The following is a 26,278-nucleotide window of genomic DNA, read 5'->3' on the forward strand; positions in this document are numbered from 1 at the left end:
AATGAAAAAAAAGTTTAATACAAGACATTTATTGATCATATTCATAATTTCTAGACGAATATTGCTCGCCGGACCCTGTGATAAAACAGTAGTTTTTTTTTCAGTTTTAATGAATAATTCTCCTAAATAGCTGACAATGATACAAGTAAATATCGTTGTCAGTAAATTATAGAGAGTATTAAAGTCTGAAGAAATAATCGATACGCACCTGTTTCGCACGATAACACTCAGCACTTTCAAGTCTACTCTTACACGATTAGTGTTTTAAGTGACGAAGAGTTATATTCAACTTTACATATATGTATATCATATTTATATATAAATATATATATATATATATATATATATATATATATATATATATATATATATATATATATATATATATATATATACATATATATATATATACGTTTTTTATGGTTTTCTTTTTTACGTATTTCTATTTACTCGTAATGTATCTATTTATTTATGTAGGCCCTAGTTGTTCTTTTATTCACTTAGTTACTTTGTTAGAATTAGGTTTCTTTGCAATCCAGCTACTTTCGTGTTACACTACCCTCGATATACTTTAGTTTTCTTGTTTCTTCTTCTTTTTCTTGCTTTAACATCAAATGGCTTTGGGAACGGACTAGACTAGCATCTGCTATTTTCCGTTTCCGTTAATACCCTTCAGCACAACTCAGATGTACATTCATTACTGAATTGTAATATTAATATGATTAAGGGTAATAAAGATTATTATTATTATTATTATTATAACTTCCGTATTAAGCTTATTGTTGCCGGCCTGTGTATTGTTTACCGTAGTTACGTAAGCCTGAGTCGGTTGATACCCACTTGACCTTTGCCCTAATCCCATAATACATAGCGCCCGGGATTCGTGATTATTCAGTGCGTTCATCGCCATTTCCGCTATCCGCGAAAGAGAGTATGTTGAAATCATGACATGATGGATACGAAGGAGGTTTTAGAGATTGCTTTACATAGTTTACAACGGATTGAGCACAGTTTGAAAGAAATCGAAGCAAATTCGAAGCAAACGGACAGTGATGTATGGCACACGAAGCGAGCGGACAACCAAAAGGTATTATTCGGCAAGTACATGTATACTGTCATGTCTCTGTGTTTGTATGTTGTGATCATGACATTGGCATGCTGACTTACCTACTGACTGTCCAACACCCGCAGCGCGCAGCGCAAATAGATTTTATAACCTAACAGCAGTTGGTTTCCAGTAAATACAAAACATCTTGAAATTGTCCCTGTCTAATATCCTACCCCAAGCCAGCCTCCTACTATCTGCCACAGACCAATCAGATATGATCGTCCGCTTATGATCTCGCACATGTACCAACAGGATAGCGTCGTTACCATGGCCACGATGATCACGCACTCTTCTCAGATCCGGGGATAGCAAAGGACAGCTTTGAGTGATTTCAAGCAGAGACATTTGATTTAGCCTGTGAAATGCACACTTTAAACACATATTGAATAATCAGCTTGTTAATTTCCAGACAATTTGATGCACTAAAGCAAAATTAGTATTTACATGATCTTATGTCGATATCAATCATATAAAGGATATCTGTCACCTTATGAGAGTGCTATTTGGTATTTTCCTCTTCTGAGTTTACAACAGCTTTGTATTTAGTATGTGTACAGTGTGCATCAAGTTAATATATACAGTATGTGTCAGTGTGCATCAGCAGTCCGGGTCATTTCTAAAATTGGCAATGCTATACCATAATATTTTTTCCTATCAGTAGCCAATCAGCCGCCAATGCGCAAGCAGTAAAAATTATATTTTCTAGCAACCTTCACATGCATCCAGGGCTATGTATGCCATACTGTGTTGATCTCTATCTTGCTTTAATAGCATATTTCCCTGCACCATTCACATAACTTTTTTGTGAATATTGTCGACCCGTGTCTAAAATATTTTCAGTTGTGAAAGAGGGGTTTGCCATAACACTTGGCGTTGCACATTTCATAGGTATTTTACATCACAAAGACTGTAATTCTTCCAAAATTTGTATTTTTCAGTCATTTTATAAATTTTGCACTGCACAACATTGAATAAACTGCAATGTTTGAATATGTTAAACTCAAAGAATAAAAATCCTTTATCACAGAGTTCTTAAAAGAAATTACTTTTCAACACTTCCAGCATATATTCTTTACAGGGTCATGTATTTCAAGGAAAATATGCCTATTAAAACAGTAATTTCATCACTTTCAATTTTTTTTCTACACTATGACAATTATTAGCTGTCAGGTACGTTACGAACTCAAACCCCAAATAAGCATTTTTCATCATTTTCATCATTGCATTAAAAATAGTTTATAATGACTTAAAATGTTAACTTGGTATAAATTTAATTTACAAAACGCAAGGTTGTGCATTTCACATACACTCAGGTCAGCAGGGAAGTGCCTCATTACTCTTTCAGAGGAAGTGCGTCATTACTATTTCAATTTCAGGATTGTTATTTCTTATTTCTGAATTATTTAACTTCTTTCCACAATGAACTATCTTTAGGCAGTTTATACTGTAACTTAGAATTTTTTGTGATTTATATATTTAATCATCTTTTGTGTCTTTGGGTCCATATCCACCTCATGGCGCTACATAATCAACTATATGCCAACAACCAATTTAGAGAAGCTACAGTGTCATCGACGGTATTTTTGTATATGTAATGAATTTTCCTAATTAGAGTGATATGTCCACAAATACTGCATCAAATTTGTTGAAACTTGGTACAGATGTTGATCTCATAGCATTGTAAATATAATTCAATGACACTTAGTAGTATCATTTAAATTACTGCTAATTTGCATTTATATTGTGAATTTTTGGTTTTAGGGTGAATGTCTGGAAGTACTGCATCAAACTTAATGGAATATGGTACTGGTGATAATCTATCAGTGTTATGATAGGATGCAAAAAACGTCTTTAGCAACATCCTGTTGATTAATTACTAATTGACTCATTTAATGACCTTTTCAAGTGTAATTAGGATGGCGGCCTACATTGGTTTTATGTTTTTACCACCATGGAACTCATTCTTGGCCATTGAGCTCCATCTGTATTGCAGTATTTTGAATCACTGTGACCTAATCAATGAAGAGGACTCTTTTCTCTCCGAGGACTTGTCATTAATAAAAGTACCCATTAACAAGTGGGGACTGTGTCATCACCGATGACTTGTTTTGAATCTCTCTGTTCTGTCTTGTCTATGTATGCCAGTGAGGAAGTAAAATAAATAAATAAAATATAGTGTATTTGAATATACTGGTTAAGATTCTATCCAGGAATAGATAGATCTGTTATTCTTACTTACAACATTTGCTGTACAACTAATTATCACAACTGGAAGTTGTGATATAGAGGTGGTTTTTCAACCGGTGTTTGATGTCGTCCATTTCCGTAAACGACAAAAAGTCAAAAACTGCTGAACAGACTGCGTTGATATTTGATACCGATACATACACTGGTTCCAAGGTTCCAATTCCGAAAAATGGAGCCAAACGGAGTGCCGGTTAGATAGTTTTGGGAAATTCTAACCCCCCTTTTTATCTAATTGATTTTAGGGATCTTTCATATATGTAGTTTTGGAATGTACACCAATCCTGCATTGTGGACTGTTTTATGAGTTGTTGAACAGAAATGAGGTTTTGATGAATGTTAGAAATATGCAGGATGGCTGATTCCAAGTATAAGAGATTTCTATGGTCTTTTGGGCATCAAAAGCATTAAAAAAGACATATTTCATAGTTTAGATCCTCACTTTTGAGATGACCCTAGGCATTTGTTAAGTAAACATTCTTGAGTCAATATACAGACTTGACATTCCAGAGATTAAGTATCCACAACCTCACATGTTACAGTCTTTCACTACAATGGTATGGCCCAAACCCATTGTTATCAATGGAGAGTGTGGACCTGTCTACAGGAAATTGGGGGTGAACAGGTTAGACAATGACGTTACAAGTTGTAGGTTAGTTATCAAGGTAGCACCAGCATAGAGTCCTGAGCATCTGTCCATGTGTTCTCACAGCAAATAACAGGGAAAAAAATTATTTGAGAAGTTTCTCTCCTTTAAATAGAAGTATATTACAATTTAAACCTGTCATGGATGGATTGCTCTGAAATGATCTGAAACACAGTTATTGCCCATTAGCAACAAATCTACAGCAAGATTTATGTAAAGTTCATGAACTTACACAAGGTATTAGACAAAAGATGACCATGACTTTGCTACTTTTCAACATTTATTTCATTCAGATTTCCTCAGCTTAGTGTATAATTTTGTAATCTTAATTACTGTCAACTTAGCTTTACTAACTTACTCTAACCTCATTATACTTACACTACTGTTATACCTTATAACCACAAAATTTCAAGAGATGCATATATGATTGTCACTTAACAAACAATTTACAAATATGTCTTCTGCTTTTTCTCCATATACATATACATGTCTCTTTTCTCATAAAAATGAGCTTAAAATCACAATGTGAAAAATAGTCTTTCAGCTATATGTTGCTCATTGACTTCGTGGTCTGTCTAATTCACAGTGAGTGTGGTTGTTGATAAATGCCGATAATACTAGGCGGTCATTATGTCCAAGCGCCATTGGCGGTATTTTTAACATAATGACCATAGGTCATTATCACATCTGGAAGTTGTGATATAGGGTTAGCTTCAACCAGTGGTGGACAGTGTCCATTTTCCATAAACGACAAAAAGTCAAAATCCGCTGAACAGACTGCATTGATATTTGGTAGAGATATTCAGACTAATTCCAAGGTTCCGATTCCGAAAAATGGAGCCAAACGGAGCAGCGGTTAGATAGTTTGGGAAATTTCTAACCCCCCTTTAACTAATTGATTTTAGGGGTCTTTCATATATGTAGTTTGGAATGTACACAAATCCTGCATTGTGGACTATTTAATGAGTTGTGGAACAGAAATGAGGTTTTGATGAATGTTACAAATGTGCAGGATGGCTGATTCAAAGTATCAGAGATTTTCATGCGCTTTTGGTAATAAAATTGATAAAAAACAACATATTTAATGTTTTAGATTTCTCACATTTGTTATGACCCTTAACATTACAGACTTGATGACATAACTAGCTGCTTGACCTGTTTACTGGCGCATTGATTTAAAGACAAAGATCTTTTTATTTTGTAATAAGGACGTGTGATTTCGTAAAACATAGTCTATTAGCCTGGAAATGTGATTTTTGCGAATATTGCTTACCCCACTGACAAACAGTGTGGTTTGAAAATGGCTGGAATTCGCTACTTCGGGACTTTGTTTTCTGTGTGCATTTACTGACAAACTCCAAACCCGCAGCACCTACCAATTCAGTATTTCATGTACAGGTGTACCCAGAGATAGAGTAGTTTCACAATGTGCCAGTTGTGATCAAGTGCCATTGGCGCTATTTTTTTTAATGTTATGTTTATATCATTGCATTATCAGGTGACAGTACTTATTCGATGTAATATAATAAGTGTTGGTGATATAGACACAGTAAAGCAGGAATTTACGACAGAAATATGGCTAAGTGCAATTTGGAAAGAACCTACCTTGATTGGCAAAAATCGTGAGGTAAGAGAACAAATTATTGATGTGACATACTTTATCTTTTCATGATTTGAAACAACACTTTTCTGAAAAACAATGCCATGCTTTTATGCAGTCATGTAAAACCACATCAAATTCAGGTAGTCAGTTAAGTGTCTGTAAGTGTCATGTGATAATTGGTACTACAATTTAAAGTTTACATTCAGAAAACAGAGCTTGTCTGCCTCCACTGAAGAAGTGCTGTCGATGAAAAATGAAGAAACCAAGGTTATTCAATTTGTGGGAATCTGTGAATGATGTTGTATAAAAAAAAAATGTCATTTGAAAATAACTTCAAACAAATTACTTATTTCACTAGTGAAAAATAAAAACAAAATACGACAGGATGTAGCAAATTTTGTCTACTTATTAAACTGTTTTAGGTCTCATGCATTGTGATTTAGTATTTGTTGTTTTGTTACTTTTACTGTCAGAATTTTGCCTGTTTTAGTTGCTCACAAGTTTTATGTTGAACATTTAGAAACAATATCCATCAAAAGTTCGATTTGAAAGTTTGAATCAAAACAATCTGTAATTAATTTCATGTTTAGGCAGAGAATGCATGTCTACATGTAATATTATTGCACAGTTAATGAAATATACAAAGAAAATCTGATTTTGTATTTCCACTGACAAGTTTGCCATCTGTGTATAACTGATGGTATTTCTCTCTGAGTCTATTTAGGAATTTTTAGGAAATTTCTCAGTGCATGCCAGAACTTACAACGGTGTAATTCTTTCTTGTGTCAATGAGAGCTTTCTGAAGTCTGTGGTGCTTCAGTTTAGCTTGCACTTAAAGGCATGATTGGTAAAGCAACGAAGAATATGGACATTACCATATCTACGGTGATATTTTTCAGTAATCATTTAATTTATGTGTTTCTTCCAGGAAGTTATTTGGGAAGAACAATGGCACCCCAGGTTGGTGTTTACCAATGCAATTTCTGTTGATAAAATGGAAACTAAACATCACTTGTATGAAGACAAAGACAGTGATGATGGTATTCCCTATGCTGCCATGAATTTTCGACTGAAGGCAACTTTTAAAGAACCCATGGAACTCTATGATTTCCCCTTTGACTGTCAGGTAAACTATTGTCAATATCATGTTAAATTAATCTAATAACTACAAGATCCATTGCCACTGAATTTATCAGGGTAATTGGTGATAATTTATCAAGATACTTTAATCTGATAGTATAATAGTAAGTACTGTGGATGTATCAAGGCAATCAACTGTCAATGCAGGGCATTTATCAATGGCCTGGTATTCAAATTGTGATTCAGTTGATATTTCATGGTCATATCAAGTCTCCATGGAATGAGTTGAGCAAGGTGATCAAATTTCCATAGTGTTTTTGGTTTGGAATCAGAATGGTAAAATTGTTATCCCATTGGTATGATAGGGATCATCAACTGTTGATGCAATGAATTATCAGTCTAGTAAGAACTGCATTGTTAAATGTCTGTCTAATTCCCATGTCTGCCGCTCAGAAACGACTTACGTACAAAACTTTTCAAATGGATGATGATCCTTTTAAAATTTGTTTAAAGCATTATGAAAATTCCTTATGAGGGGAATTGTCATATTTGGCAAAGAATTGCTTTCATCAAGTGTTTGTCAAATGGTTTTGAAAGTGCTTTTTGCCAGTAGTTTCCCCAATAGGTATCAAATTTGCTTTGACAGTTCTTTCTTTGATAACTACGTTCACATTTGTTCAAACAGTGATATAATGAAAACACTTTGCTCGTTATTATTTTTCAAAGATTATCCCTCATTTTTAGTCAAGAAGGAACATGTACAAATCAAAAGTTGCAAAGCTTCGTCAATTATTTAATCTCACTTTAAATTGTGGCCATACTTGCATTAAGTGTGGGTTTAAGAATATTTAGGTTGCTTTGTTTTTATCAAAAAGTGTTCTTTTTTGCAATATGTCATGCCAAAGAAACTTTTAATGTCTTGTTTTGGGTTGCATAGAGTATCCAACCAACCCAGTGATGGTAAAATTATGCACAATGTAATCTTTAATCACAAAACTGCTGAAGTCAAGAAGTAATCAGAATAGCAATAACTCCCCTCCCATTTGCTTTTGAATTTGACTTTGAATTGCCAGAAACAGAGGAGGATTTCTTACAATTTTCAAACGTATTTGGGTCGTGGTGTCTTGGGTAGATCTATTTAGAGAACACTTTATAGTGCCTAAAACAGTGAAGATTCAAGAAAAGCATACAGTACAAACGTCTTGACACAGAGGTAAAACACATTATTAGCGACGCACTAGTATCACGTGACCACGTCTTGTGTTTCGGATTGGCTTTGCGGTCTAGGTGATTGTCACCTTTTACAATAGGTGTTTCTAGACTGGTGAATAGAGGGACTGTAGGTAGAATAAAAATGCTGACTCAGTAAAGTTTGTCTTGAAGGATTTGATAAGTAATTCAGTGGCTTCATTCCATAATATTTGTTGTATTTATGAAATACAGTTTCATGTTCTATTCTCAAATCATACCAAACAACCTAGTGTTCAAAGAGTTCAATTTGTCAACACAACTTTTGTGTGTATGTACTTGTTCTACCCAATATGTTATCATTGACAATTGAATTGTTGTCCAGACATGAATTCATTGTCAGCAGTAACATAGCACAATGTAGACATCACATTGCATCAGCAAGGTTGAGGAAATATTCAACAGACTTTTGGCAGAAGACTAAAAATATAAACTTGTTTTCTTTGACATATATAATGAAAATATTATCCAAATGTTACAGCTATTGATCCTTTAAGGCACAATATGCTTATCAGAGTGAGAGACTGAGGATTGGGCTATGATTTACTACATGGTTATTAAATTGCAGGACCTAACCATCAGAATTATGTCAGACTGGCCTGATACTGATGTACAATTCAAGAAAAATATGAGCATTAAAGATAGCATCCGAATAGATACATTTACAGGTAAGTTTACACTATGAGAAATCCACTGGTAACAGTAGCTTGGACCTTTTAGAGTTTCTCTTTTAGTATGGGGCTTTCATCTGCTGTTTGTTCATATTACTGTGCCAAACATTTTATTACCTTCTCGTGTCTATTTATAGACAGAGAAGGTATTAGAGTTGAAAACCAATATGCTGCTGTCAAGAACTTCCGTCTGTCAAGACTTCCGTCTGTCAAGATCCGTTGACGTCATGCCATTGTGATGGGTCATATCATAAACTGGTGGGGGTGTTCATGGCTCAGGTTGAGGTGTGGGAGAACGATTTTGAGCTATGACAAAATCAAAAGGGACTTAGCGGCATAGCCACAGTGTTAAGCCTTTCTCCAAGGTTTTTTAGTTGACTACAATCTATTACAGACTACTGAGCTGACGTTAGGGGTACTCACTTTGTGTTTGCTCACTCTGTGAGCGCTAGTGTTTGGTACTGAGTTGCGTGGATATCCCCTCATGGCCTCACGTGATCTGGGTCTGTTGCATAATCTGCAGAGATGATCATATGCCTCCTAGTCTGAAAACTGTCACTGTGTAAGCCTGTCGGCATTTTCCTTGCATTTTTTCTCATTTAATTTTGCAAAATATCGGCGAGTACCTCAATATTTCAAGATAACCCTTTCTTTCCAATCGTTTCCTGGAGTTTCAGAGTCATATGAACGAAAATGAGTGAAAGTTTTAGACAGGAAAATCGGACGTCGGCCATGTTCAATGTTTACAGTACAATCAGAAGTTTACGTGGAGGAATTAACCAACAAACACTGTTCATGATGCCCGCCCTCTAGAGGCAGACCCTCCTATATGAAGTACCACATTTGATGCTTGTGGAAAGCTTGACCACACAATGGAGCATTTAAACTTTTAGAAAATGACAAACTGAATAAGAAGGTATTCAGAAAATGTCAAATACTGAGGAAAAATGCGCAAATATTCAAAATAAACAGGTTAACTGATTGGTCAGCTATAAAAAACAATGAAAATGTTTATGATCAAAGTTTTTGAGATGTGCACATTTTAACAAATACAGAAATTATTGACATTATAAATATAAGACCAAACTATTTTTTCAGAGATGGGACAGGTTGTGAGGGGTGAGAGACAAAGGCACTCCTATTGCTGCATGTGGATGCAGCCACACCATTTCATTTACAGCATACTTATTCACTGTGTTGTGTTCAAGTTCCATATTGTACTGACTGTCATACAAGGATAACATAAGCAAATCAAATCAAATTAGAAAAGGATCAATGCTGTTGTGTGGATTTTGCTGAACATGGCTGATATTTCACCCTATATATTTGGTATCCAGCAAAGGCATATTTGATGTAAAGGCAAAATTAACACTACATTGCTGACAATATATTTTACCGTTTCTGCATGAACTTTTCTTTTTTAAATTATAGTATATTAGTACTTCAAACAGATTAAGTTATCGTGATGTCAACCCATAATTTAACATCACCAAGACTGTAATTCTTTTTGTTTTTCAGTCATTTTATAAATTTTGCACTGCACAAGATGATTGAACAAATTGCAATGTTTGAATTTGTAAACTCAAAGAATAAAAATCCTTTGGTCACAAATTAAATTATTTTTTGAAAAGAAATTTACTCTTAAACACTTTAGCATATATTCTTTACACGGTCATGTATTTCATGTGCCTATTAAAAACAGTAATTTCTTCACTTTCAATTTTTTTTCAATACTATTTTTATCAGCCATGAGGTTATACAAACACAAGACCAGATAAGCGTTTTTCATCATTTCCACAGGACTCTTTGGAAAATCCATTGAAAACAGTTAAAAGTGACTTGAAATGATCACTTGGTATACATTTAATTTACAGATGCCAGGTTGTGTATTTCACATGCACTCAGGTCAGTAAGGAAGTGCGTCATTACTATTTTGGACTGTTATTTCTGAATTGTTTAACTTTTTTCCACATTGAACTATCTTTAGGCAGTTTATACTGCAGCTTAGAATTTTTTTGATTGATGTATTTAATCATCTTTTGGGTTCTTTGGGTCCATATCCCACCTATGCCCCTACATCATCAACTATTTACCAACAACTCCATGCCAACAACCAATTACCTGACCTGGCCACACATTAGAGAAGGTACAGCGTCATTGACGGTTCATATTACTGTTCAAGCCGGGGAAATAAATAGACACATAGATTTATGTGTATCTTATCACTGATGTTATTACTCCTATATCAAGGAAAGACACTAAGGGTTGCCCGATTACCTGGGGCAAGTGAAAGTCGCGTTCGGGCATATTAAGGGAAAGCTCCATTAACTTAGGAATACCCTACTTCCCTATTTAGTTATCAGAGGATCAATTTCACAGACCTGCCTTTCCTACAATAGCACTACAATGGCACCAACTGGATAAGATACACGTAACAATGAGACATTAACACCTTTGGGGATTAAAAGTCTTCTGTTTGTCACCCGAGTTGGTCAGGCAAGGACTCGGGTTTCAGGTACCATGCAAGTTAATGCAGACTTTCCCTAATGAAGTGAACCTCCGATGCCACTTGCCCGACGGGACAAGTGAAAAAAATAATTACCTAGAAATCAAATTCACGTGAGCGATTTTCTAGTGAGGGAACACAGACTTAAACAACAAAAAATAATCATATTATATGTCATTGTGAACATTTCCATAAGATTTTTCATAAAATTGCATGAAGAGTTGATGAAAAGAATCATATGATTGCTTTCAATAAAATGCAGTTCAAACAATACCACCGGTTAAATATGGTATGCTGATTGCATATGAAAAAACTGTTCAGCTGGCGGAGCGTACGTTCACCAAAGTTCATTGCATTGACTGTAAGGTTACGGTGTCTCACAATATGTCAATATGGTAAAAAAAGAAACACACAGCGGTTTTTGTGCTTTGTATGAGCGTTTAGAATAATGTAAAAATAAAGTCCAGTGGTGAAAATCACCACAAAAAATGGGACTTCTACTAAAACGTACTCCTCAATGTTTTGTTGTTGATTGACCGTGAGTGGCAATCGTGGCAAGACCGCATGCAGTGAAAGTCATGAGCAAGCTTTGTGTCAACGGGTCCAGTTTTAGAATTTTCAGTGAACACTGACTTAATTTTCAGGTCAATAAGCCAAAAGTTACTTGTCCGTGGCGACCAACCTCTACCCTGTCTGACCCTAATCCATTTGTCATGCTGAAATTTCGAATATTCTTTTGTTGATAGAGAATTACCCAGATTGATTCACATCAGTGAACAACAAATCTGGCTGATTCTCACCAATGAATGGTGAGTCTGGTTCATTCTCACTGTAAAATTACCATTCTCACAGTGCTTGGTGAGAATTTCCGGTGAGAATCTATTATCTCACCAAGGAGTGTATTTCTCACTGCTCACCGGTGAGAATTCAAAAATTCTCACCGAAAGCAGTGAGAATGACAAGAGATTCTCACCAATTGCGATAACGCGTCTGTGACTTTCTCGCCTCCGGACAGTCTTGCAGTTTTTTTCCTATATTGGAACTCAAAGCACTGAAAGATCACTTTCAGGATAATAAAGTTGTCTAATTACTGTTTGAAGTTTCCAAATTGATTGATATATGTACATTTCAATGTATTCACGTGTGATTGGACAGGGGATTGCTATCATGGTTCCAAGGATTGTCATCTTGGTTCCAAGTTCCAAGTCATTTACGAAAATTTTTACAAAATCACTGGCACAATGGAGTTCTTTTGTCCGCTGTAGAGAAACTGAATTATCATGAACTGTCACAATGTGGATGACATTGTAATGCAATTGATTACAGGGGCACAAGAGTGGGACCTGCACAAGCATGTAATAAGCCAAGCAGTAGATGATGAAGATAGAGAATTGACTGGCTCCCACCGCAAATATCCCATGTATCATATCACAGCATATGTACAGAGGAGAGTTGGTTTCTATCTTTGGAATGTTGCTTTGATCATGGTAACTAGAATTTCATTTTAAAGGGACAAAATCACCCATTTTTTCATTTATTTTGTTTGATACGAGATACTACTTATATTGTTTGACATGTTGAAAGATACTGATTGAATGGGTGACCATGCACATATTTGACCCCGGTTTTAGACACGATACATGAAACCATCGCGAAAATGAATTAATGGTCATGACCATTAATTCATTTCGCCATGGTTTCATTTAATTTGTCTAAAATTGGGATTGAATATATGCATGGTCATCCATTCATTCAGTATCGTTCAACATGTCAAATAATATCAGTAGTATCTCGTGTCAAACAAAATTCATGAAAAAATGCGCGACTTTGTCCCTTTACTTTTTTAAGAGCAATAAATTTACATTATTTTATCATTTAAATTATTTGGACCTATAGATACCCTTTGTGGTGCCAATATGACCATACAAAGGTATGTATGTCTGTGTGTACCACTGAGTTTGATGTGAATAACCAAATGATCATCTACTGTCATTATTTGTCATGCTATGTCATCCATATCCAATTGGAAAGATTACCAGGTAATCCATAACCATTTCACCACATGGTATGGTCCAAGCCAGTTGTTATCAATGGTAATTATTGACCTGATTACAGAGAATCAGGCGTGGACAGCATTCTATATATTAAAGGGACATAAGCTGTAACTTGTGGTAAGTTTTTCAGTATTCTGCTTCTGTACATCAACTACCCTTTCTGACCCTAATCCATTTGTCATGTTTAAATTTTGAATATTCTTTTGTCGACAGAGCTTGTATGAGTGTAGTGATCAAGTGATCATTGTTTATTGTTTACAAATGAATTCTAGTCCGGACTTGAATACAATTTTCAACAATTACAATGTAGATTATACTCATATAGGTTGTGTTGATATGATAAATACTTCGCAGTAAATTACAATTTAGGGATTCAATGCAGAAAGTGTAGGGAAACCACAAAACAAAAGTTCTAAAAGATAGCCAAAAGATACAGCTTACAGAGCTTTAAATATATATAAATATATTTTATCAAAGACTATAGGGATGGGGATATGGCAAGAGCACCCTCATATTCATTCCAAATTATATCATACCAGTATATTGATGGCACAAATACAGCGATCTGGTTGGTCAAGACATGGTGAGAACTGTGTTACATTTGCGATATATATAAACTATCTGTAACTTTTTTGCTAAATTTGGACAAAATGGACATCACATTTCATAGGCTACAGTTTCTATATAAAAATTTTGGCAAAAATATGAAAAAAATCGACTGGGTTGTATTTTATAAAGGTGGCAAAAATTGACTTTGGCACTCAAAGGGTTAATTTGTGTTTGCTCTTCTTTGCTAAGATTTACTCAGAATGACGATTCAGTAAATTTCAATCTTAAGACCTACCAAACTGTTACTTTTATAACAATTATGTGTTCAAACTGCATCTTCAAGAGGAAACAGTAAAACATGACAATACCAAACACCACTGGCTATTGGAAGAATTGTTCAGTCTAGAGAAATGTTTGGTTTATAAAAGTGTATTTAAGTGTAGGCATGGAACTGAGATAACTGAACAGTATAGAAATAAGTAAAAGCTTAAATAATAAGCTTAAATAAATAATAATAAGTAAAAGTTCTTATGAAATTTGGTTTGTATCGGTCATTCCTTTCATGGAACACATTTCCACATCTCACATATCTCGCTGTCCCTCCGTGGAAGGACTATGCATTTCACATATTATCTCACTGTCCATCTTCGGAAGGACAACACAATGTCATCTACATTTCACATATTATCTCAGTGTCCATCTTAGGAAGGATTATGCATGGTCATATACATTTCATATATTATCTCAGTGTCCCTCTTCGGAGGACTACACAGGTCATCTACATTTCACATATTATCTCAGTGTCCCTCTCGGAAGGACAACACATGGTCATCTACATTTCACATATTATCTCAGTGTCCCTCTTTGGAAGGACAGCACATGGTCATTTACATTTTTCATATTATCTCAGTGTCCCTCTTCGGAAGGACAACACATGGTCATTTACATTTCACATATTATCTCAGTGTCCCTCTTGGAAGGACAACACATGGTCATTTACATTTTTCATATTATCTCAGTGTCCCTCTTCGGAAGGACACACAATGTCATCTACATTTCACATATTATCTCAGTGTCCCTCTTTGGAAGGACAACACATGGTCATCTACATTTACATATTATCTCAGTGTCCCTCTTCGGAAGGACAACACATGGTCATCTACATTTCACATATTATCTCAGTGTCCCTCTTCGGAAGGACTACACATGGTCATCTACATTTCACATATTATCTCAGTGTCCCTCTTTGGAAGGACAACACATGGTCATCTACATTTCACATATTATCTCAGTGTCCCTCTTTGGAAGGACAACACATGGTCATCTACATTTCACATATTATCTCAGTGTCCCTCTTTGGAAGGACAACACATGGTCATTTACATTTTTCATATTATCTCCAGTGTCCCTCTTTGGAAGGACAACACATGGTCATATACATTTTTATTACATGCCTCGTATATCAAACGTCGCGCGCTCCATAGGATTCAATGGTAACTCGTTGATGATGTCACGGGCCGCATAGTCATCATTGGACTGAAAGTGAACCGGAAATATTTTCAACTTGACAACTTTTTTATGCAAAAATATCGAAATTTCATGTTGTGCACAGGAAGTCCGGTTTTGGAAAATTTTGCAGGAAAAAATTGACGAACAGCATAACAGTAGTCTAAATATATCATTGCGCAATTCAATGATGAAAATCGTTCCATTGTTAACGGATTTTCGTCTAAGATGGAAATAAAGCATTGGATTATCATTTGCCAATAAATCTAAATATTTTGAGTGAAAACTGTGTAAGAGAGGCATGTAATAAAAACATTATAGCCCAAACAAGGGACTATGTACCCTCGGGGCAGGAGACAATTTGCCCTCCTTACGTCGGGCAAATGGTCACCTACCCTCGGGCACATAGTCCCATATTTGGCTATGTTATATATTATTGTTTGTTCAATGAGAATTATTTTGTAAAAATTTAAAGAAATAACATAACTTAATATGCTTTCCTATACAGTTCCTTATCATGTGTATGACGTTTGCATCATTTTCGGTGGATCCATTTGAACCTGCAGATAGACTCAGCGTTACCTCACTTTGCTGTTGACATCAGTTGCATTCAAATTTGTCGTGTCACAGAGTTTACCAACGATATCCTACCTAACCATTCTGGTATGTGCATCTTGGTGTTCATATAATATCTCAATATGGTCAGGTATTAAAGGGACATTATTGCTATCTTTGACTCTTTTTTCACCAATATTGTTGCAAACGAACAAGTGCTGATGTTGTTCGACTTATTGAAAGATGTCTAAAAAATGGTAGACCATAGACAACTTCCATCCCATCTTGCCTACACTGTGTAGAAAAACCTGGGGTCACAGGTTTTAGGTGGGCTACTGTTAACCCCTGACCTGAGGTTTTTCTACACAGTGTAGGCAAATTTGAATGGAAGTTGTTTATGGTCGACCATTTTAGACATCTTTCAATAAATCGAACAACATCAGCAACTGCTTGTTTGCAACAATATTGGTGTAAAAAGGGTCAAAAGATAGCGATAATGTCCCTTTAATTCTTGGTGTGGTATCATTGAATAGTTCTTGTTGTGGTATCATTGAATAGTTTTAAATCAGATATCTGCAAAGTTTTCAAATTTATTCAGTCACAATGAAAAACAAAAGAAGGCAACAAATACAGAGAGCACAAAGTCCTGAAAAAGTAGGGTACATGTATAGGAAAAATAATTTATGTTGACAAATCAAGACCACAGATAATTTGCATAACAATAATCAGATAGGGGGCCTGAACAGACTTCACCTGTCTTTCACCATTACCTGATTGAGATTATGAGATCAGAAAATAGATGCTTTTCAGACGCGTCCTCAAGGGTTGCAATGGCTGAACAGATTTCCTAATAGAAGACTCTGCTTCAAGTTTTTATAGTATCTCTTGTGTAAGTGTTCAAAAAATCAAACAACATTGAGAGTCTAAATGCTGCTTTCATTTCAAAGATCACAGAATTACAGTCACTGCATAGGTAACGAACAATGGCAATTTTTTGTCTGCTATCTCATTGCATAAGGGTCCATTTCATCCTGTTGTACGGTCCCCTACCACCAGTTTTGTCTTACTTGCCAGGATGGTAACCTAGTGCTTGGCTGAGTGGCAAAACACTGTCATCTGTGAATTAAAATGGTTACAAAAAGTTAAAATCCAAGAAATCAGATAAAGTAAACATGGGGCCCGGGGGCACCGACGTCCTTTGTACCTCCTTACTGTTTATTAATTGCCATAAATGTGAAATTTGGCAAAAAGTCAAATTGTTTTGACATAAATGAAAGTTATTTGAACTGGTTGGTTACCGGTCCAGCATAAGTTCAAGTGTGGATTCTAAGTATCAACAACCTTGATATGAACCATTGACTAAAAAACATTTGCTTGTTACACTCACCACACTTGTACTTAGTATTTGGAGTGTACACCTATCTACAATACAATGATAAAAAGTTTGGACTCTGTAGGTCAACAGTGCATCTTTAATGTATGAGACTAAATAAGCTTACCCTCAAGTATGTATAGGCCAAAAACAATATTTAATTTTGAATTATGTAGTGCAGGGAAGGACATACAATATGGTGAAAAGCAAACTAAATATAAAAACTGAATATACAATTATATGGAAATGTTGTTTTACAGTCATGAGTATCTGGTGTGTGCGAGAGCCAATATTAAAATCGGACAGTATCATCCTGACCACAGTTTGTCTGACTGGTTGTTTCCTTCTGATTTTCTGACACGGTGATAGGTACAAAATATTATGCTATTCACGATAGTTATACAACATAGCTTGCATTTTGTTCATAGTAGAACTGAGTTTTACATGTAAGATAACTTTCTCGTAAACTGTAAATTCTGGCTTCTGGCAGCTCAAACGTCGCAATACTACATTTTTTGATATGATATGGAGTGATTTGCACAGATGCAGTGACAGTCGATATATTCATAGTATGAGAGTCTACTGTACATTAAAGCATAGTGATGTTGACAACTACATGCATGCCAGTGCACGATTTCAAAGTAGCCAGGAGGAAATTCTAATGGTCTTTTAGTGGAAATACAGGTATTAAACGACAGTGAAAACAAACAACATTAGTTATCGTGACCTTGCTAAAGTGCAATCTCGGATCATGTATGATCTGATGATCATGCCAAATTAACCATGTCGGATTTAGCCCTGCGTACGATGCTGTGTGTTCCGCTACAGCTATTCGCCCGCGCCCTGCTCACCACAGCCCTGCAAAGACCCGTACGTAGGGTCGGTGACTTCAAATCCACTTTGGGACTTGACGTAAAAAGCCAAATTACTGCCGAAATTCAGCGTTCTTGGGCCCAAGTCGTATCCTGCCCACCTCAGCTACTCGATCGCTTCCAAAAATGCCAGTCTTTTATTCACTTTTCGTAAATAACCGTCGATGTCGGCAACTCTCTCGCTAGCCCTGCGTACGTACGCAGTGTGCGCAATGCATTCCCTGTGTGCGTTCCTAACACACAGCATCGTACGCAGGGCTAGAGTTGCCGACATCGACGGTTATTAAGTAAAAGATGATGTCAAAATCAATGCACAACTGTCGAAATTACCCAAAATAAGCAACAGAAAACTAAAAGTTATCGCTGTGTCGAAAGGACAGTATATCAACATAAAAAGACGCTAGTTTGTTATGACATGGAGGCCGGAGGTAGAAGGACAGAGCATTCCCTCGCTCTCACCCAGCTATTAGTACGGGCCGCCGGTGGGATTGCCTCGCTATTAAAAGCAATGGATTCGCCGGTACTGGGGAGTACGGAGCCATCATTCTTCAGTCTATCGAAGGAGCGTTCGTGCCAAAAAATACATGACAGCAATCAAATATACGCTAAAACCTTTAAAACGTCAAAATCCGCAACTGACCGAGAAACATGATGGCAGGCCTTGAAAAACAACGCTAACTTGTTATGTGCGCATGCGCATATTAAGGGGAGACCCATTTGATTTCGGGGGGGGGGGGGTATGCAGGAAGTGGGTATGGGAACTTTTTTTTGTAAGAGAGACAGCATTTTTTTATTTCTACAGTCAGACCTGCATCAATTTTTTTTTTCAAATGGAGTAGCAGTGCAATTTTTCAAATTTAAGCCAGTGTTTCACATATCACAGGATGTTTTTATTTATTCATTTTACATTCCAACAAATGACAAACAAAATGGAAAGTCTATTATATATACAACTTTAAATTATAGAACACTTTTTTGGCAAATCAACTGTGATCAGTACTATACCTGCTTTTCTTTAAAACAGTCAATTCCTTTTAAGTTCTCAGGGAGATGTTATCTTTTGTGGTCAGAGAAACAAGGCTCACACATTGTATTTCATTATATTTGTTGTTCCTCAATTTTCATTGTCAACTTGTAATCTTTCTAACATATTTATATTGAGAGAATAATGTATTGGTTTTAACACTAGTTTATTGACTCCTATCTTGTGTTTTAAATTTTCACGATTTAGAGAAGTCAAATAGTCCCATCTAGATATTGCCTATACCACTGAGATATTGCAGCAGAAATCCTGAAACATGATTTCTTGGGTCAGAAAAGGGAAGGAAAACATCAAGTGCACCGAGGTGTACAGTAGTGAATGCTTATATCATAAGTGCTGGAAAAAAAACACATAAGAATTACTTGTGGTAAAAACATTTGCGTGCCTTTGGCAGCATGCCAGCAAAGAATACATGAGAACACTGCGGGGCCAAAGGCCCCCCATTTTGTTTCATATTAGCGTGTCACTTTTTCGCCGCACACGCGTCGTGTACGCGTACAGTGAGTCAAATCCGCCTTTGACGCTATGTATTAAATTTCGCCAAATTTCCACGCTGCACAGCTTAATATTGATGGAAGAGTTGCAGATTCAATTTCCTCATATGTTGACCTTTCCATTATGATATTTGGCAATAATTTCATGAAGGAATTATGAAAATACATATGCGATAATTATTCACATGCAAAAATAGGTGAAAACACAGTCAACAGCCAAACGATCGTTAACTCGTCATTTCATAAAAATAAGAGGGAAACTCAAAAAAGTAAAACGATAGAGTTTTAGTTAACCTTCATGAGATGTGCTATTTCAAATATCGTAAGAAATTACAGCGAAATGAAAAAGTTAAACCAATGGGTTTTTTCAGATATATTTTTCATTTTACGACGCGGCGAATAAGCTTGATTTCCCGTAGAAAACAATGGCGTGTAATATACCGAACAGATTGCACACTTCTCGTCGGTTCAAATTCCTCAATTTTGAACGAATAATGATGAAAATTGACATGGTGATCCTTTGATTAATATACAAAATTCCTATCGTTTTAGATTTTTGAATTTCTTCATGAAAATTGTTTTATTTGAATTTTATTTATTCCGATCACTGAAATATACTGTTGCCGTCAATGATTTGGCGAGCTGACGGCGTGTACATATGCAGAACACGGGCCTTAAATTGACGCATTTTTATCAGTATGCCTCTCGTAAGATCTACAGACCAAATGCATGTCATGTTGTGTAATTTATACCAATTTTGGCGAAAATCAACGATGAAAATTCCAGTAAATTTGAAAAATAACACAGAACGGAGGCGAACGGGCGCAGACTCCCCACTGTAATCGTGCAGTGAACGTTATCGATCGATATCCTTTTATCGGAAATTGATACATTGTTGTCGTGCTCACTCGCAGGTCATTCCCAGCTCACAATGGCGCCAAACTTGCAAAGAGCGCCAAAATGTACACGCATCGCCAAAACTGTAAAAAAGTGTCGACGATTCAATCTAAGTACAAGAAACCAACGGATACGTTGATTTTATGCTATCTAAGTCAATATATACGGGTTATGTGGACATATTAATGATTTGACCTCGACACATGAGCCCGTACGCCAGCAGATTTCGATCGATATTCTATTGAAAATAAATTGATACAATGTTCGCTGTCGTCACTAGCAACCGGCCGAAAGCGCTCTCAGGTAGAATATATGCTTCGCGGAATACGAAACATTCAGGCATACGTTCGTCCCGCAGTGGAATGAAGTTTCCAAAATTTTGCTCATTTCAACAGCATTGTGACAATTCCTTTTTTATTTCTGTCTGTTATGAGAATATTTTTTTCTCATGCCATTACAGGCTTATTTTTTTCTTTTATTTCACCTGGTGACAATTTTTTTTCCTCGAAATCCTCCATACCCCCCAGAAATCAAGTGGTTCTCCCTTAAGTGAGCCCCTGACCTATAAGGGCCAGTGGATTACTTCCTCAGTAGAACCATGGAGGTAGTACCTCCATGGTAGAACTGCATGATATGCCTGCCAGTACCGGTGTTTATCGCCTACGGAGGCCATCATTCTTCAGTCGATCAAAGGCGCCTTTCGTACCAAAAAATACATGACAGCTGCAAAAGTGCATCACTGTCAACTCCATAACTATAGAACATGTTGAAAAACACAGTGAAACATTCACAATGTAAAAAATGTGCCCAAACCGAGAAACAAGATGGCGTCCGTTTCGATTCGTCAACTCAGATTTTGTCCTACAGTTGTGCGCATGCGCAGACGATAGCTTTAGCGAAAGTGAGGCAAAATCAAGTAAATATAAAATAAAATGGATAAAAATATTGTTTAAAAATAATGTAAGGCATGTAACACCAAATTTTGAACATTTCTGACGGTATTTCAACTATACGAACACCCATGCCAAACATCACAATAATCAAATCAGTGGTTTTGAGGAAAAAGTGAAAATAGTGGTTTTCAGAAAAAAGCTAAAAAAGTGACTTTAAAATGATTCAATCAAAAAAAGAAAAAAGACCGTTTGAGATACATGCCCAAGTGACCACCAGACCAAATTTCAGAAAAAGTTACTGAAGCGTTTCTGAGATACCTGCGTCCACAGCATACGGCCCACTATGTTGGCCGTATTGGGCCGCGCCATCACATTAGTACCTTGTGCCCACAGGGCACAAAGTACTAATAAAAGTAAACATCGAGACATAAATAGAATAAAAAACAGATAAAAAGTTATTAATAATTCTAGAAAAAATTATTAGATTCGACAGTAAAAAAAACAATATCATCAATATTGCAACTGAAAAGCAAAAACAAAAGCATTGTAAATATTCTTGCATGCACAATGAAAGAGCTGTTTGTCGAGTCAATGCTTCATTTTAAAATGTGTATGTATAGAAATGCTTCCGACTCTGCCACAGTCATTTTACCATCACAGCTTTTCCTTAAAATTTAATCAGTCATTGTGTTCAAATTGTTTCTCCACACAGAGAAAACAGTTATTTGAAGCAACATGATTTGTTTCTATCCAAAAGTATTTTCTAGCAGCAGCTTAGTGTTAAATTTCAGTTTTAATAAAAATAGGAATTTACTGTTCTGTTAAAAAAAGCAAAAATTATTTGCTTGCTGCTTCTGTTGTCTTGTCATGAAAACTTTGGTGTGAATTACAGTTGTTGTTTTATAAAATTTATTTGAACAGACTCATCATTTTCTCCTTCAAATCAAAGTAATGAAAACAATGTGACTATTTTCATTACAGGACAAATACATCCTCTTCTGCATGACATTTCAGTGCATAATGGTTGTCCAGAATGCTACAGCATCAGTTTATACAGATGTCAAAGATGCAAAATTGTTTGATATGATCTGCATTACCTGCCTAGCATGTCTGGTTGCAGTGGCTCACTTGTCATTTGGTATCACAATAGCATTAAAGGTATTTTTGCATTTCATCACATTGCTACTATCATTCACAACAGTCGTCCATGTTCTCCTGCTATGGTATCTCTCATTACATCCAACTAAGCGCCTGCATATACAATGACCTGTATGCCGCATTAAATAGTTAAGTTTGCTTTGAGGGGAAAAGATAAGTTGAATGAACCTTTAAACTTGAAATTAAAAACAGTAAAATGATAAACTATACGCAAAATTTATTTTTACACTTTTCCAAAACTGACTAGGTTTTGAGCAGATGATGCTAAACTTTCAATGAAGATACTTATTGATGCTGAACGAGTTGATTCGTTCGTATTATGTGCATTTTAGTGTATTTTAACATTCATGGTGTCCTGCTCGAAAGTCAAGTAACTGCATTGTCTTGTTCTGACTCTTATGCTTTATGTACAAAATGATGCATGTGTGATGGTTGATCAATATTGTTCTAGATTCAGGTTTTGTGAGCATATACTGATCACCAGAAAACTCCATAATATACATAACTATATACCATCTGGCAGTGTACTTTACCATGAGATGAAGGATTTGGTTAACATTGTCATTTCTATTACTAGTATGCTGTCCACCAATGCCCTGAGATGAAATATGTCTCAAGGTCATTAGACTATCACCAGTTTGTGTAGATAGAAATGCACACATTCATGTGAGATGTTGTGTGTCATTGATTAGCAAATCAAAATGCCTGTTATTCAAAATGTAAGAACTTTATTTCCAGACAAAATAGTCTCTTTGTTAAATAGCATTTAAAGAACATAATGTGAAAATTTTAGAAAATTTGACCAAGCCAGATTTGGGTTAAATTCTTTGGAATTTCAAACTTGGGAGGAAATATAAGCCAGGAAATCAGGTGCTTTGCATACATTTACGTAATTGACACTTCTTTATCACGCAACTTTCGACTGCTTTACAAGCTATAAGGTGAACCTATCCAATATTTTAATGTTCGAAGTAACAAATTAATAAAATTGAATAATATTTGCAAAAAAAAAGATTTTTGAGCAAAATACGCTGTGTGGGTGCAGCGCCCCCTTAAATCATGTGTATATCAGTAATTGAAGCAAGTATGTCAAGGGTAATCTTTCAGGTGAAAATTGAAACAAAATATGCAATTGTCAATTAGTAATGCAAAAAAGCATGTAATGGGGATAAGCAAGTTGAAACACTGGAATGTTATATGTTATAGACAAGTATTAGTTAGTACTAGCTGTTTTGTGTTAATGACACTTTCCCAATATTGATTGACTAATCTTTTATCATTAATCTTTGTATAATTTACTGATACCTTGCAGTATAGAGCTTCACAAAAAGAAATGAAAGCAGCAAATCAGAAGTACCAGGTAAGCATTTGTAATTTCTGAGACTGTACTGTCCCGTATAGTGATTTTCCTTTAATGCTTTGAACCCTTTGTTTCTTAAAGAGTACATGACAAGAAATTATCTTAATTTGGCATGTTATGCTCTCTAGTATGAAAGTCAGACATTAGTTGAAAAAGCCATGCCTGTGTCAATTAACCTATGAATGTCTCTTATAGGAAAAGTATTGACTAAAATTGCTGTTTGAGAGAATTCATGATTTGACAGTATTTCATCCTTCATATGTGATGGATGGTCTCCTACACTCCTATGGGCAAAGATAGAATTTCTCACCTGAGTAGGTGTGTCTCTGTCTCTGGCTCATCTGAGATGGATGTTCTGTACCATTATCTTTTCAGAGCTTGCATTTGTCATTTTCAGCCATTCAGTTTCATTTGCAATGAACAAGGGCTTGACGTTGTCATGACTCAGGGCTGTGCCCTGGCTGGTCCCGTGATGTCTTTTCTATGTCTCTAGCATTGGACTTGTAGGACAGCTATCACAGGTGCACAGTTAGTATGGTGGTGATCAAGCTCATTCCCCTTTCATATTGCATGCTACATGATATCTTGATCATTTTGGATTTTCTAATGTTTGCTGATGTTATAACAGGAATAAAGAGCTACACGCTGACCATCAATGTTCTTTTTAAGGGCTTGTGCAAAAGGAAAGCAAAAGCAACACGCTTGGCTTCTCTCATCATGTTTTGGCTTTCCTCTTGCCGTTGCCCATATAAATTATAATAGTCAATATGATGCCCTCTATTCCCTCAATATAGAGTCAAAAATTGTATCTTCGGAATGATAAACCAATTCCTGACAAGATGTATAAATACTTTCCTTGATCCATTCCAGGAACTCTGTCAGCAAATCAATAAAACTTGGACAGAAAACATGGCAAAGAGACAGCAAAGAGATGAAGAAAAAACTGTCAAATACGAAATAAATTATGTTGAAAATGACCATCATGAAATCAAGAGGAAGAAAGCTAAGAGGTCAAGGGTCAGACCAAATGAATCCAAAGACGGAAAAGGACTAGGTCGGCTCAAGGATCCTGATAGACGAAGACATGATGGTGATCATTCTGAATCCACAGAGGTGAGTTAAAAATCAAACAAATTCAAAGCTGTTTCATACTATGAGGTGTTCTATGTACCATGGAGAAATCTTTAACTCTTTGACTGCAAGAGTCTACTTTTGTCTCCTTTATAAAGTAAATGCCAGTCAATTTTCTCAGATTTTTGGCAAAATTTGAGAAAAAAAACTGTAGCCAATGAACTGTGATGTTCATTTGGTCCAAAAATGTCCAAAAGTTAAAGAACAATTCATAAAAATTAGTAAAATTTTGCCCTAACTTTTGCCCTAAATTGGTGGGAGAAAATTGCAGCGCTCAAAGGGTTAATAAAAGAAAACAGTATGTTTCAGTGAAGCCAAGCAATTCTGATCTGAACCAATATTTAAAGATACTGTATGTATGTATTAACCTCTATATTGAATGATCACTTTACTGGGTAATAATAACCCACCGCCATCATTTGCTCCCTAATTCTCTATTGTCATCTCTTAGCTTGAGACAGAGAACTTTACTTTTTCCAAAAACTAACACATGTGCTGCAGAAAAATTGAGAAACCAAATACTTTATAGTGAAGCAAAAAACTGACTAGCGAAACAGAATACTTTTCTCTTAAACCTCTATATTGTATAAAATGATGATTTTATTCAAAGAAAGATTTGAGAAAATGAAAGTTGAATAAACATAATCTACACAAGATTTACAGGTATCAACCTCTTTCCTACTCATTTGACCATTTGAATCTCCTTTTTCTCAAATATGGAGTTCTTCTGAAATGGAAACATTTGACACAGTGCCTGTTCAGATTATCTTTATTTGTATTTGATGTAATTAAGCTTTCATATTGATATTTCAGAGACAAAGCAAGTCACAGTCTGCAGAATACAATATTCCAATATAAGATAAGTAACAAAATATACTGGAAGTGTAGGAAACATTAATACTGGAAGTGACTGCAAAGTATGCAAGGAAACAGTGTAGTTATTACTGTTATCACATGAACTGGCCCGTATCTCCACCTGTGTGACGTACACTAGCACAGATAAGAAATCCGTATTACTGCTGTTGTACGTCATCCACCGGAACTTTTTTCCTGCAATGGTACCGCTCGAAGTTGTACGGCTCCAGGAAAAACACTCGTATACGATGACGTCAAACAGAGAAAAATACCATGGGATTATATATAATAATGTAAAAATGTATATATATATCACATTTATATATATATATATATATATATATATATATATATATAATAATAATGTAAAAATGTGGTCAATATAATTCATCAACAATTTGTCAAGGTTGTGATATGTCTGTTGCCATCAATAA

General features: G+C 35.7%; 1 protein-coding gene across 4 annotated transcripts; it reads left to right on the forward strand.

The window, feature by feature from the left end:
- Positions 1–880: 880 nt before the first annotated feature.
- Positions 881–26,141, forward strand: LOC139136591 (uncharacterized). 4 transcript variants are annotated; one of them, XM_070704350.1, is made up of 8 exons: positions 881–1,087; positions 5,497–5,625; positions 6,530–6,727; positions 8,498–8,597; positions 12,433–12,593; positions 23,811–23,858; positions 24,729–24,971; positions 25,803–26,141. In XM_070704350.1, exons 1-8 carry the CDS (start codon positions 950–952, stop codon positions 25,845–25,847), a joined length of 1,062 nt encoding a protein of 353 aa, XP_070560451.1. In that variant the 5' UTR covers positions 881–949; the 3' UTR covers positions 25,848–26,141. The 4 variants fall into 4 exon arrangements, with proteins under 4 accessions (XP_070560451.1, XP_070560453.1, XP_070560454.1 ...); XM_070704351.1 differs by having other exon boundaries at positions 884–1,097; XM_070704352.1 differs by lacking the exon at positions 5,497–5,625.
- The last annotated feature ends 137 nt before the right edge of the window (positions 26,142–26,278 follow it).

The sequence above is a fragment of the Ptychodera flava genome, chromosome 7 (genome assembly GCF_041260155.1).
Source record: "Ptychodera flava strain L36383 chromosome 7, AS_Pfla_20210202, whole genome shotgun sequence".
Taxonomy (NCBI): Eukaryota; Metazoa; Hemichordata; class Enteropneusta; family Ptychoderidae; genus Ptychodera; species Ptychodera flava.

Bases quoted from the DNA above. Each gene is read 5' to 3' on its own strand.
- LOC139136591 (XM_070704350.1), top strand. From the start codon at position 950: ATGATGGATACGAAGGAGGTTTTAGAGATTGCTTTACATAGTTTACAA. The intron at 5,626-6,529 runs GTAAGAGAACAA...TGTTTCTTCCAG, and splicing joins TGATTGGCAAAAATCGTGAG to GAAGTTATTTGGGAAGAACA. The intron at 24,972-25,802 runs GTGAGTTAAAAA...TTGATATTTCAG, and splicing joins ATCATTCTGAATCCACAGAG to AGACAAAGCAAGTCACAGTC.